This window comes from Dicentrarchus labrax, unplaced genomic scaffold (assembly GCF_905237075.1).
Source record: "Dicentrarchus labrax unplaced genomic scaffold, dlabrax2021, whole genome shotgun sequence".
Taxonomy (NCBI): domain Eukaryota; kingdom Metazoa; phylum Chordata; class Actinopteri; family Moronidae; genus Dicentrarchus; species Dicentrarchus labrax.
The window spans coordinates 23,311,351-23,325,955 of record NW_026136710.1 but is presented as its reverse complement, the minus strand read 5'-3'; the positions used below and the strand labels follow the sequence as shown (position 1 = coordinate 23,325,955).

Below are 14,605 nucleotides of genomic sequence, written 5' to 3'. Positions count from 1 at the left end.
GGATGTCTCTTAATTTTCTCCACTTAAATCCTGACAAAACTGAAATCATTTTATTTGGCCCTGAAAACTTTGTCACTGCGGTTGATCAGTTTATTGGACCACTACGCACTAATATCAAACCCACTGCTAAGAATCTGGGTATCATCTTCGACCAGTATATGACATTTGACCTTCATGTTGTCCAGTTCTGTTTCCTGCAGCTATGAAATGTAGCAAAATCAAAAGTTTCCTGTCCTCCAGTGATCTTGAACATTTACATTTATTTACATGCTCCTTATGTTTGTTTGATTGGGTATGGATATACCCTTGTATTTATTTTTTGTTTGTAAAGCACTTTGGATCTCTGTGTCAAAAAGGTGCTATATAATTAAAGCTTTACTTACTTACTTACTTACCTGTTCCAAGTATGGATAGTATGTAACTAACTTGATTAAACATACTAAATAAGCACGGCCTTGTAAATGTTATGACCTGCAGATATATAAATATAGCACTAAAGGGTCAGTTCAGCTGAACAAAAATAGCAGTCTCTGAGATTTCTGACATCCAATCTATATTGGATACAATAGAAATCCATGGATACAATGGAAATCAATGGAATTTAATTTGTGTTGCTCACAACATTGAACAAATTGCATTTAAACAAAATAAATAATATGTACATAGAGATCTTACAAATAGACAAATAATGTCCCTTTCATTCAGTTTTCATTGGGACTAGGAGAAACCAGAAACTGTTCCGGGCGGCTGTAGCTCAGAGGTAGAGTAGGTTGGCGGTTTGGTCGCCGGCTCCTCTCACTGTATGTTGAAGTGTCCTTGAGCAGGACACTGAACAGAGCAGTTGGCAGCCATCAGTGTATGAATGTGTGTGAATGGGGTGAGTGTGGCATGTAGTGCACAGCACACTGAGTGGTCGAAAGACTAGAAAGGCATTATATATATATATACCCAACTGGTCGAGACAGACGACCACCCACCTAGAGCCGAAGGATCTGTCCTAGGTTTCTGCCTTTTAACAGGCAGTTTTTCCTTGCCCTTGTCACCAAGGTCTTGCTCATGGTGGTACTGTTGGGTCTCTCTAAATAATGTTATAAAGAGTTTGGTCTAGACCTGCTCTATTTGAAAAGTGTCCTGAGATAACTTCTGTTATGAATTGGCGCTATACAAATAAAATTGAATTGAATTGAATTGAATTGAATTGAATTGAATTATATAAGTACAGTCCATTCACCATTTATCCGCCAACAACAGATATACAACAGCCCAGAACAGACAAACCAAACACTGGCCTTTGGCATTTTTCAAGAGTTTCACAGCCACTTAAGATAAGATAAGATAAGATATTCCTTTATTTATCCCCCTTAGGATAAATTCAGGTTGACACAGCAGCAATAGGGCAAAGTAGTGTAAAAACAGAGAACAAAGAATATCACAATAAAAATATTACTAATATTATTAATATTAGGAGATATAAAACTATTAATTAAAGTATCTACACTATACAGCTTGTCAAATACGGACTCCACAAAACACTAGCATTTTCAGCCAAAAATTCACTGCTAGATTCCACTAAAACCTGGTGCACACAAGCTCCAACATCAGGGGAAGAGACTGACAAAGGACCACTGCCCCCTCCTATCAGTCGCCACATGGAACCTCAGCCCAGAGGAACAGCTGAGCCAGAACCCAGGAGCTCTTTAACATCAATGTTGTCAACTGGCTATAAAAACTAATATGATTTAACATGTTGTTGTTCTGACACTAACTACATTGTGTCTAGTTTAGCATTTATAGTGTCCAATGTTTTTATGCACACACTTATTAGTTTAAACCCACCCACACAGAAGTGTGAGGAACTCTCATTGGTCAGAATAAGAGGGTCCTGTCAGCCCTCCAAATATCTTCCATAACACTGCCTCCAACCTTTGTCCTTAAAGGATCCCTTTTCTATAACTGTATATATATACACTATATAACTGACTAAGAGACATATTTTATGGATATTTCATAACAGAAGTGAGGAAGAAAATTGCAGCCTGCTCGACTACCCCCTACTGGTCGTGTCCTTTTCACACTCAAATGTATATTCATACTGTCTCCTGTGGCAGCCGGCTCACACTCTGATAAACAGCCTTGTCCTGCATTAGAACTGTTAAAACAACCAATAAGCTAATAGAACAAAGGCCAATTTTGTCAGAGACACCTATCAACAGGGTAACAATCCATAGTTTTCATTTTGAGTGTCACACAGCCAGAAGCTGATAGAAGCAAGCCTGTGACAAGATGGCTGCTGGTGTGGGAGAAGAAGCTGGATGTGGAGAGTGAACGAGGAAGACTGTGACATATTCTCCCCACCTGGCCCACACTGAAGGACTGGTCTTACTGGGATGCTCAGGTGTGAATGTGTGTATCTCTGCTCACATAATGAGGGTGGGGCAAAACTCTCCTTATATATGAACCCCATCTTATCCAGACTGATTCAAATACTTTATTATATGATACATGAGAAACCACCTAATAGTAAAAATTAAAATAAACTGTCTTAAGAGACCTTATTTCTGTTCCCTTTTCATGAATGGTTAGCTCACATCAATGAATAAAGTGCTGCTTTATATACCATCCATTTTTAAATCAATTCAAATGAACACATTTGGAACCTCCAATGCATCAAAGCAGTTCCATAATTAAATAATGAAAGCCTGAGAACTTCAATGATGTTCCAGAACCAATGAAGTCTTCAGGAGACCTGTGACAAGCTAATTTTTGATTCTTCACTAGTTGTGTTCAGTTTGAAAAACATTTTCCCACGCCTGAGTGTTTACAAAAGGAAAATGCAGAGTCAAAGACGAAACAAAGTAAGCTCAGTCAATGTGAGGATTTATTTGTGTTCCAGCACAAATTACACTAAGCATGGGACGATATGAAAATTTCATGTCATGATAATCTTGGCCCAAATAATTGCAATACACGATATAATCACGATAATCATGAAAATAAACTTCATACTTTAAAAATCACACAAAACACTGGAATCGCTTTATCTTATATTTTGTTAAGAAAGACATATTTATTGCATCACAGATATGAACCTCAGCTCCCTGTTCTTTACTTTGGAATCTTTACTATTTCCACACATCCAGTTTAACTCTTTTTGTGGGGGATACAATGGGCAAGCTGAGCCTTCAGCAATGGTAACAGGCTTAGGATTTAGGAATGACTGGAAAGATTCAGGCTCCCCTTGTTCAAAATAAATCAGGAAATCAGTATACGACTGTATGCTTGAGAGGTAGACCACTTTTTCAGGTCAAGCCATGTGAGGATATTCACGATTATGAGATTCACCACCATACATTTATATGACTGTTTTTATTGCGATACGCAATAATAACGTATATCATCCCATCCCTACCCAAGACTCTTCTCAAAGGCTGACTGTTGACCTGTTGACTGACCTGTTGATATCAGCAGTAAAAGCACAAACACTTTGGCTTTAGTGCTTTCAGTTGTAGTTTTTTAAACATTAAATCTCTTATGGTCCTAACAAGTATCCAAATTTTCTGCTTTTCAGTATTTCAGTGACCCAGATTTCATTATGAAAGACCTCTCTGTCAAGAATGTTGCTCTTTGCAGCCAAGGACAAACTGGCCTGCGACATAGTCCAAGAGACAAGGATGTTGTCATGAGGGACCTCTCTGGACAAAACGGCCCACATTCCAACAGAGGACAAAATCGTCCTCTGTACAGGGACAAAGATTCAGACATCGTCATGATGGATGTCTCAGTTCGGAACGGCTCTACCATCAGAGGACAATTTTGTCCTCTGTACAGGCCACAGAGGGACATCGAGGATGTTGTCATGGAGGACGTGTCTCTCCCAAACTTTCCTCCCTCCAGAACCTTCAGGGTCTTTGATGGTGCATCAGTGTGGAATCCACTGGAGGCCCGAAGGCAACGTCCAACAAAAAAGATGGATGATGTGACTGCAGTGCCCAGCAGTAGGTACGTGTTCCGTCCCTTCCCTGTTGATCTTTTGAGAGTTTCACAGCCACTGCACTTTCTCTTAGACACTTCACAGCTTGACACCAGCTGAAAATTCACTGCTAGATTCCACTAAAACTGACACACTGTCCCTTCAAGATTTAAACACATATTTCTTCTGCCCTAAAGCCTAGACAGGAAGAGAAGACAGCTCAACCTGGAGACCCAGAAGAGAACTTCACTGGGTCCAACTGGTGCACACAAGCTCCAACATCAGGGGAAGTGACTGACAAAGGACCACTGCCTCCCCAGCCAGCCGCCACATGTAACCTCAGCCCGGAGGCAATAGAACTCCGTTCCGAGGAACAGCTGAGCCAGAACCCAGGAGCTCTATAACTTCAATGTTGTCAACTGGTTATAAAAACTGATAAAATGGATCATTGTTCCGTCATTAGTTTGTTTAAAACCAGAGATTTGGATGAATTTTGAGCAGATAACACTAACCCTGTAAATATTTTAGTTTTTGTGGTATTTTTAGAAACTTTTGATACAATTCTCTGTATGTATTATGTTTCTTTTATTTTTAACAATCAGACATACTTAATATGTAGGGTGACCAGGTGTCCCACATAAATGTGTTACTATCCCAAGAATATATATCTGAGATATGTCCAGATGTGAGCCTCCACTTATCTCTTGTTCCCTCTTTAGACAGGAGTAGATATTCTAAACCTTGTCTCAGCAATATTTGGAGCTGCTAAAGAAATAAATCCCTAAATATAAATGAAACACCTTACTGCATGACATTTGAGTTTCTGATTGCCAGAAGATCCTTCTCAAGTGGAATGATGAAATGCCACCCACCTATACTCACTGGATGGGATCTAATACAGTTGAAGTTCAGTCTAAAGGGCCTCAACCAATGTGTGTGAATGTTGTGGAAAAGCACAGCAAAACTGACTCCAAAATATCTGTTGCAAACAGTTTTTATATGTGCAGTGTTGAAAAATGTTGTAAGTTAGTGGATACAAATTATCTAACCTGAATACTTTTGGATTACTTCAAAATCAAACAGTGAAAATATTACACCTTATACAAAAGAAATGGGGAATTATAGGGACATTTTCTGAAAAACCTATAGTACAAATTAATAATTTGTCATTGTATTAGACATTGACTGCATAAAACATATGGGTGAGAATATGGGTTTATTCACAATAGATACAATGTGAAGAGTTAAAGGTACATTGGTGATTCCAAGGTCACATAAGAGAAAATTAAAAACTGAAAAAGCATAAATTAACTTGCTAATGTTCCTCTGATTACCTACAAGTATAGTTGACGTGAATAGTGACTGTTCAGTTTAAAGGTGCAGTGTGTAACATTCAGGAGGATCTATTGGCAGAAATGGAATATAGTATTTATTCCGATATGTTTCCATTATTGTAATATCACCTAGGAATTATTGTGTTTTTGTCACCTTAGAATGAGCTGTTTTTATCTACAGACAGGGGTCACCTTCCATGGAGACAAACCAAACTCTAGATAGGACTGTTCACATTTTTTGTGTGTTTTGCAGTCACCATAGTTTCTCCTACAAGCTTGGAATAGGACAGTGAGGCGAGGGGTTGTACGGTGGCATCAGCGAATTCCAAAAGCCACAACACAACTGAAGTGAGTGACAACAGATGTTAGCAACGAAACAGCGCAGATTGTTATTAGCAGCGAACCTATTGACTACTGATGTATGGAAGAGGAAAGTTGCTGCCCATTTGAGAAGTATTAAGTGAAATGTTGATAAAACTCTCGAATCCAATCCAATCCAACTTTATTTGTTAAGCACTTTAAAACAACCAAAGTTGACCAAAATTAATTTTAAAATGGATCCTAAATTGAATAGGCAGCCAGTGGAGTGAGGCTAAAATGGGGGAAATGTGCTCATGTTTACGTGTGCCAGTTTAAAGATGTGCAGCAGCATTCTGTACCATCTGGAGACGGGCGATGGAGGACCCACTAACCCCCACATACAGTGCATTACAGTAATCCAGCCGAGTGGTAACAAAGGCGTGGATTACCGTCTCAAAGTGCTGCCTTGATAGAATTGGCTTTATTTTGGCCAGCTGCCTCAAATGGAAAAAGCTTGATTTGACAACAGCCTTGATCTGACTGTCAAACTTAAGCTCAGGGTCCACTTTAACCCCTAGGTTTGTGGTGCTAGGTTTAATATACTGGGCCAAGGAACCCAGATCTACAGGGGGGATATCAGTGGTACCACCAAAAACCATCACTTCTGTCTTTTTATCATTGAAATTTAAAAAGTTCAGAGCCATCCAGGCCTTTATGTCGTCGAGACACTTAAGTAGCAGTCTGACAGAGTATTCATTTTTCTTTTTAAGAGGCACATAAATCTGACTGTCATCTGCATAACAGTGGAATGAAAAGCCGTGCTTCCTAAGTATGGAACCAAGTGGGAGCAAATAGAGAGGAAAGGAGAGGGCCAAAAAAAAAAAAAAAAAAAATAGATCAAACTATGATTACCATTACTAAAAGTATAATATCATACAGGCACAATCATAGTGAAATGTGTTTCCATAAGCTCCTACAATGTGTTCAGGCAATGTCCTGGTGTAAGATTTAATTTGTGGAACCTTTCCTCTTATTTCCAGACCATTGTAGTTGATATGGAGAAGGTGATTCAGTTTTATTGCATTTAAACACATCTGCTGTCAACTGTTATTAAACAGATGCTTTGTAAACACAGCTGGGGGTCTCTGGAGTTCTCTCCAGCTCAACTTTCTCAAATAAGAACAAGAATGTTCCATCTGTGCTCTTCAACCAGACAGACATCTGCAGATCAAACTGAATTCTTCCTGAGCTCTGTGACTCTGCTGCACAGGTTAACCGCAGCTTCCGTGTGGAACAATTGATTCTCTGTCTCCTGTCAAGGTTCCCTCTTCTGATAGCTGCTCGCCTGTATTTAACATGTCTGCTCATCTCTGTGTCCAGCTTTATGTTGGCAGGGGGTTGTAAAAATCAGACCAGCTGCTGCACTGTCTGGAAGGCAACACAGTGCAGGCTCTATGTGTGAGACACTGCAGATTGACAGGAGGAACGGAAATGTCTGGCTGGTAGATGCAGATTCATGTTGGATAACAGAAGCAATTCATCATGCATTGCTTCATGTGCTGACAGTCTGAGCTTGGCAAGTCCTCAGACAAGGTGGGAACGCTGTCTCATAACTGGGTGGTGCTGATGACATGTTCAGTTGGCAACTGCTACATGAGCTTTACAAATTTACATACACAGGATTCATGTTGAACACTTATTTTGATCTAGGATAACCATGCAGAGACTAAATACTAAATAAAAATGATTAATAAATAATGTAAATAAATAACTTTTTGTCATATTTGGTGAAACTTTCACTATATCCTGACAGTAGTACTTGAGACAGGTAATCTGTGAAAAAATCAAGTTCTTCTGGCTCCTCCTAGTGCTCCTAATGGTATTTGCCATACAATGCATCTGTTCAATACATTAGCCTGGCAATAAAATATTTTCTAACTTAAGTTTATAATATTGTGTGTCTGTTGACAGCGTGTAGTAGACCTGACTGATTCAATTTAGTAAAAATACATAAGCTGTAGGTGGTGCTGAGTTTGTATTGGATTGTGTTATATTGAAAGGTGTTTCCAGTATTTTGTCCACTATAACATGCATGATGGGAACAGGATACATGGACAAAATTATGAATTTGGACCCCAGATTTATCCAAAGGTCCATGAAATCCACAAATTATTCATTACAAAAAAAGATTTGTAATAAAATCTATATATTTTTGCCACATATATCACTTTTTTCTGTCAGTTTACCTTAGTACTACTTGGTGGCAACTGAGTCCTGTGCTGGGCTCTGTCCCTAGGTCAGGTTTGCCCTCTGCTGGTATGACTACCAGTTGAAAAAATTAAATGAAATTTCATATTTATGTACAATACATTGTAAGAGCAAGCATTGATTGTAAAAAAAAACCCAAACAAAATGACGCAACTATTAAAAGTAAGGACCAAGACAACAAAAATAAATACACAAACAAACAAATACACATGCTTTTCCAGGTTTTTGTGGAAGAGACAGCAGGGGGCGCTGTTACATTTGCTCTACACACGAAACGCCATTGGACGAGTGTGAAGTGGGCTGGAGATAATACCGCTTTTATGGAACCTTCAAAATAAAGGTTTTAAAAAAAAACCTACTGGCATTTTCAGAACATGTTCCAAAATTACAAATTGTGGTCAAATACATTAAAAATCCCCGCCACATGGCTCACTTGATTTCATTGTGGTGCTCTTCATTACTGGAAGACTTTTTCGCCAGTAAAGATTTTTATTTTGAAGGTTGTTACAGGATATGATTTGTTGACTTGACATCGCTGATGAACCCTGAAAAATGAAGCAGCGGTGAAGAGGAAGAAGAAAAGGAACTTGCTTGCTAGCTATCTACTTTAGCAGTCTTCTGGCTTTAGCGTTTTGATAATGGCGCCTTTAGACCTTGATAAGTACGTTGAAATAGCAAGACACTGCAAATACCTGCCGGAAAATGATCTAAAGGTGAGTTTAAGAAGCGGAAATCAACGTAACGTCAGGCTAATGTTTGCTAATATCGGTGGAAGCAAACGGGGTGACTGTAAGAAGTTTGTTCAACAAGCGTGGCTAATAACTTCACTGCTAGCCTTAGTTATTACTCGGCGATAACTGTTAGCAAAGATAATTGTTATTTGTAGGCTGGTCAAATACAAGCGTCACCGATATTAACGTTAGTCCACAAAAGTCTCCAAGAGGAGAAGGCTTATGCTACTAACGCTAGCTAGCTAATAGTTATATGTTAATGGTACGAAACATGGAAGCCACTGCAGCGTAAACCAAACAGCAGCCTAACGTCAGCCGGTTTCATCAGCAGTGAATCGATACTTTGGTTATATCGTTACCCGGTATAGCTAGCTAACGTTACTTAACGTTACGGTCAAATGTTTAACGGTCAAACTTTGGGTACAAGCTAATTTAAATACGTATCAGGGTAGTAACGTTAGTAACGTTAGTAACGTTAGTTCTGTATGGAAGCCGATTTCCGCCAATGTGAAAAAAAGAATTCTGTGAGTCATTACGATGAGCAACCTATCAAAATATTGACCCAACGTTAGTACCTCTTAATAATTAGAGTTTCTCAGTATTTTTAAAATACTTTCTCAAAAGCTTTCGCATTACTTTGACATAACTTTCTAAGTCAATTTCCACAGAAAATTTGAAAAAAATATCTTCTTTAACTTTTATTGTGTGTATTGTGTGTTTGTATGTATCTCAGATGTATCGGGCAGATAATATTGGCCTATCACAAACCTATTGGAATTGTATCGGTACCTGTGTATATGTCGTCCGATATGTGTGTTCATGTAAACTATATTTTTTCTGGTTAGGAGTAAGAGATAAGAGACATCTCTCAGCAATATAAAACCAAAGAATTGGTTTACAATGTAATTATTTAACTGAAATATTCTTTAATAAAGTTACTTCTTTAAGAAAGCAGCCTTCTGAGTACATTTGCACAGTCATATTGGTGCAAAATCAGTGGTTTATTCATTTTTATTATTGTTAACACAAAATCAATGTTAATTTTAAAATATTGTCAATATCAGTATGGCGACACCCCTAACATAGACTGAATGTTACATATTGTCTGCGTGCTTCCTTGTTTTTCCCCTCTCCACAAGACTTCCATAGTAACTGTGTCTCAATATGGTCATGTGCAATATGGAAATTGGAAGCTCCGTTTTTTTGATAAAGGTAAACAGCTTGCAATGTTCAGCTGTTATGATGCCGTATTGTTACGGGATGCCTGTGACCACTAACTGTTGCCATGTTTATTTTTCAGAGATTATGTGATTATGTTTGCGATTTACTGCTAGAAGAATCAAATGTTCAGCCGGTCTCAACTCCAGTTACTGTTTGTGGAGATATTCATGGTCAGGTAGGCCTAACTAATTTTATTTGTTTTTTCTTTTGTTCTAACCCTTCCATAGATGATAAATAACCAGATTTGTCCTTTTAAAAATGACTGAAAAATCACCCTAGAGACTGAGATTCCTGATGTATAGTGATTTACTTTTTCTTCAATTGAAAATGGCTGGTTTAAACCATGTTTGCAATCGATAAATGACATGCACAAATTGTATTAATAAGAAAAAGGAGAGGTTACTATTTCCAAGGAATTCACAGAGTTATTATATTGCTAAAACTGTCTCACTTTTGTCTGTTTTTTTTTAAGTGACCAAGAATAAATATTCTCTTTTAATGTTCTTGTCCAGTTTTATGATCTTTGTGAGCTCTTCAGAACTGGAGGCCAAGTTCCAGACACAAATTACATTTTCATGGTGAGTAAGTTTTCTCTGTTTATCAACAGAATTAAATACGCCACAATAACGCAGATGCTTTATTTCTAAATGAGTCAATCAACCTACGTTTTGGTTTTGGGAAGGAATGCTCCCTTATAATGCAGAAAATTTAAAAAAGGAATGAACGATGTCTTGACATGTTGTTTACCCTTAACATGAAAAATGCCAAATTAGGGGTATCTTTTTCTCAATCACACAGGTATTGTGATGTATTGCATTAGATTGTCTTTCAGTAGATACATATACAGGTACTCTGCAGGGTCTTAAAAAGTCTAAAATCCAATAATCTGAAATTTAGGCATTAAATGTCTTAAATCAGATTTTGACAGGTCTTAAAAATTTATTGAATTAATGAAGTTTGAATTGCTCATTCTGTAACAACTACAAAACAAAACAAAACAAGGAGGCAAAAAAAAACAAACAAACATATTTTTCTTAAATTGAACCTGTTGAAACCGTAGAAACCCTGAATTGCACTGCTTTGCACTGTGTCACATAATGAAAGATTTCTAACCATGAAACAATGATTAGATTCGAATTAAGCACACAACACAACACAGGCCTGAAAATGTTTTTAATATGTTGCTTTAACGAACATGAGCTTATTGACAAGTAACAAACGGGTTGAAAGTAACTACAGTTATTCTGTACCCAGGTATCACTGTATCCTGACTATTAAATCTTTTGGGGTCTCTGATGGTGTCTCTTTCCCTTTTTCTAGGGAGACTTTGTAGACAGAGGATATTATAGCTTGGAGACATTTACACACCTGCTAGCTTTAAAGGCAAAGTGGCCGGACCGTATCACTCTTCTCCGTGGAAACCATGAAAGCAGACAAATAACACAAGTGTACGGCTTCTATGGTAGGTACACAATGTTCTTCACTGTTACTGTTTATGTCTTCAAATGGTTTCTGTTTCACAAGCTCATCAAACCACATTGCTGTGTTTGTTCTGCTTCTTTGTAGATGAGTGCCAAACAAAATATGGAAATGCAAATGCCTGGCGGTATTGCACAAAAGTGTTTGACATGCTGACTGTGGCAGCTGTAAGTTCATTCATGCTTCTTTCACATTAGTTACCTGAACATGTTTGCTTGTTGTGTTATTTTTGTTGTTTTTGTAGTTGGGGGGGTGTGTGTGTGTATGTGTGTGTGTGTGTGTATATATATATATATATATATATATATATATATATATATATATATATATATATATATTATATTATATAATATGTATATGTGTCTTGATCACAGGTAGGACATAAACATGGATCAGTTCTCTTCCAAAGATTGTGGTTTTTCCTCAACAAAGTGAATTTACTTAAAGATCCCCTCAAGACATGTGTTATGTCATATACAAATATTCTGCTTGGAGCAATAATGTGTGTCTGATATGTTTTGTTTTTATTATTGCAAAAAAGTATAATTTCCACATTAGCAATACATCATTCTGCACAGTGAAGCTCAAACATCCAACTGTAACAACAAGAAGAAAAGGGAGGGGCTGTTGCTGTTGGCAGAATGAATTACAATATAATATATATATATCTCCGAATTTATTTGCTCATTTAGTCTCCATTATTTCCATAATGTTATGTAATTTGAGGCATATTGTGGTTTCATCATTATTAGACAGCACATAGACAGGTCACATATTGTCTCTCTTACTCCTCGGTCTCAAATGATCATATATTAGCATTTTCTGTTAGTTAGCTATTTCAGTTAGCTAACACTGTGTAACAGTTACACCTGGCAGATTTTTATGTGTAAATATAGTTTAGTAACAATTGAATTAGTTTATGCGATGCAACTTGTGTTAATTTAGTAAACTAAGCCTACTTATTACATAAACGTTAACTAAGTCTGAATTTACCGGCTCCTGGGGTGTCCAAAATACCGGGTTGTTGTCTTCCATTATGACACACTAATCTAAAGAAAGCCAAACATCTTAGAACAGGACCATTTTCATTGTGGTTGCAGTGCACAGCAGGTAGATGTGGCTAGCATCACTCCAATAAACCCCACTGTATACCACCTGCCTGAGCCAAACAGCAGACTACAACAGCAAAATAAAATCTATACATATAGGAACATAAAGGACACACAGATGCATTCAAACTATCAAATCTTGAGAACAGACTGCAGGAACATGATTTAGTGGATTTAGTTGGTAAAATAAAAAGAGAGTCGTTCCAGTTGCAAAATCTTTCCTTTGAAATATTACTGATGTCAACTTCTTAATTTATCAACACATGTCAATATCAAACCTGATCAAGCTTTTAACTAAGGTCATATTTACTGTGATACTCTTAGGACTGCCTGACTTTAACATCTTTTCATCTCCAATCCCAGTTGATAGATGAGCAGGTCCTGTGTGTCCATGGTGGTCTTTCACCTGACATCAAGACTCTGGACCAGATCCGCACCATCGAACGCAACCAGGAGATTCCCCACAAGGGGGCCTTCTGTGATCTCGTGTGGTCTGATCCAGAGGACGTGGACACCTGGGCCATCAGTCCACGAGGTGCAGGCTGGCTGTTTGGCTCCAAGGTCACCAATGAGGTACGTTGTGTTGTTGACATTTGAAAGTAGTCAGCTGAAAATGGAGAGAAGAAAAAAACATCCTTTGACCCGCAGCAAAAAAAAAGTCCAAATGTCTCTGCTTTAAGCTTCTCCAATGTGAACAGTTTCTGCTTTCTTTTATCCTCTATGACAGTAAACTGAATATCTTTGGGTTGTGGACAAAACAAGACATTTGAGGATGTCAGTTGGGCTTTGGGAAACACTGATCCAATTTTTTTTTTTTTTTAACATTTTCAGATATTTTATTATTAGGAAAATCATGAATCCCTACTGGAAAAGTCATGGATTTTTGTGTGTGTGATGAAATGAATAGTTACAATAATCTTTGTGGATAACCTTTCACATACTATCACCTAACAGCGAATTTATTTTCTGTAGCTGTTGTAACCCTGTGAAAGTAATCCTCATATTTTTCATATTTTAGTTTGTTCACATCAACAACTTGAAGCTCATCTGCCGCGCCCACCAGCTTGTACATGAAGGCTACAAGTTCATGTTTGACGAGAAGCTGGTGACCGTGTGGTCAGCGCCCAACTACTGCTACCGCTGCGGAAACATTGCGTCCATCATGGTCTTCAAGGACGTCAACAGGCGAGAGCCCAAGCTGTTTCGCGCTGTTCCCGACTCTGAGCGCGTCATACCTCCCCGGACGACCACCCCCTACTTCCTCTAATGACAAGAGCCAGTTCTGTCTTCTCTCCACCTGCCGGAGATCTCAACTCTGAAATGTATTTATATGCAACATATTTTAAGAAGTCTGTGGGAGTAACGTCCCTTTCAGGTCCACAGCATCTTGAGTAGCATGGGGCTCTCCCGAGGCTACACTGTGTTTGCACCACACTCATTTTGTTCGGTCGTAAAGGAAAAAACCTTGTCCGCCGCCCCGACCCCCAGTGAGAAAATGATACTTTCTTCATTTATTGATAAGGAAATGTTAAATTGAATTAATTTACTTAATTTTGATGTTATGTATCCATCTGAAGCAAATAAAACCTTTTAAACTGAGTGGTAGCTGCCAATAATACACATTCAAATGAAATGATATATATTTTTCTTTAAGTATTGTAGCAGTTTGATCTCATGGTTGCCTTTTGAAAGACTAGTTTTCTCCTCTTAGGGTGATCATTTCTGGAAATAAGACATAAACTGTTGTAATAATTGCTCCTGTCTGAACACCCACAAGACCCACTGTATGTTTAAACAGCTGAGCCCATCCTACAGCGCTCTGCCTTAATTGCAAGGTTTTCTTTTTAAGCGTCACTTTTAGATTTTCTTAATTTATTGTTTTTAAAAAGTGTGCTGTGTCACTGCAGACACTGTTTATGACAAACACCCACAAGTGTCTGTCTTAAAATTGGCATTTACTTTTACATTGTCTCATCACTGTGTCTGACTTGTTTTGATAGTGTGATGAATTGTTGCTGCAACAGTGACTCTTAAAAGCAATCATTTAAATTTTAAAATAAATTTTCCACTGCAAGTGCATTTTCTTGAATAGCTCAGCTCTGTAGTTGTATTTGTAGAAGAGAATGGTTCTATTTGATGTTATTCCCCTGTTTTGTAATTTCAATAAAACATTAGTCATTAAGTCTTTTGAAT

At 37.9% G+C, this 14,605-nt stretch overlaps 1 protein-coding gene across 1 annotated transcript; it reads left to right on the top strand.

The window, feature by feature from the left end:
- The first annotated feature begins 8,396 nt into the window (after positions 1-8,396).
- Positions 8,397-14,594, top strand: ppp6c (protein phosphatase 6, catalytic subunit). The gene is made up of 7 exons (XM_051412371.1): positions 8,397-8,585; positions 9,904-9,999; positions 10,337-10,402; positions 11,145-11,286; positions 11,391-11,470; positions 12,776-12,985; positions 13,431-14,594. The coding sequence occupies exons 1-7, from the start codon at positions 8,511-8,513 to the stop codon at positions 13,677-13,679; spliced, it is 918 nt and encodes a 305-aa protein (XP_051268331.1). The 5' UTR covers positions 8,397-8,510; the 3' UTR covers positions 13,680-14,594.
- The last annotated feature ends 11 nt before the right edge of the window (positions 14,595-14,605 follow it).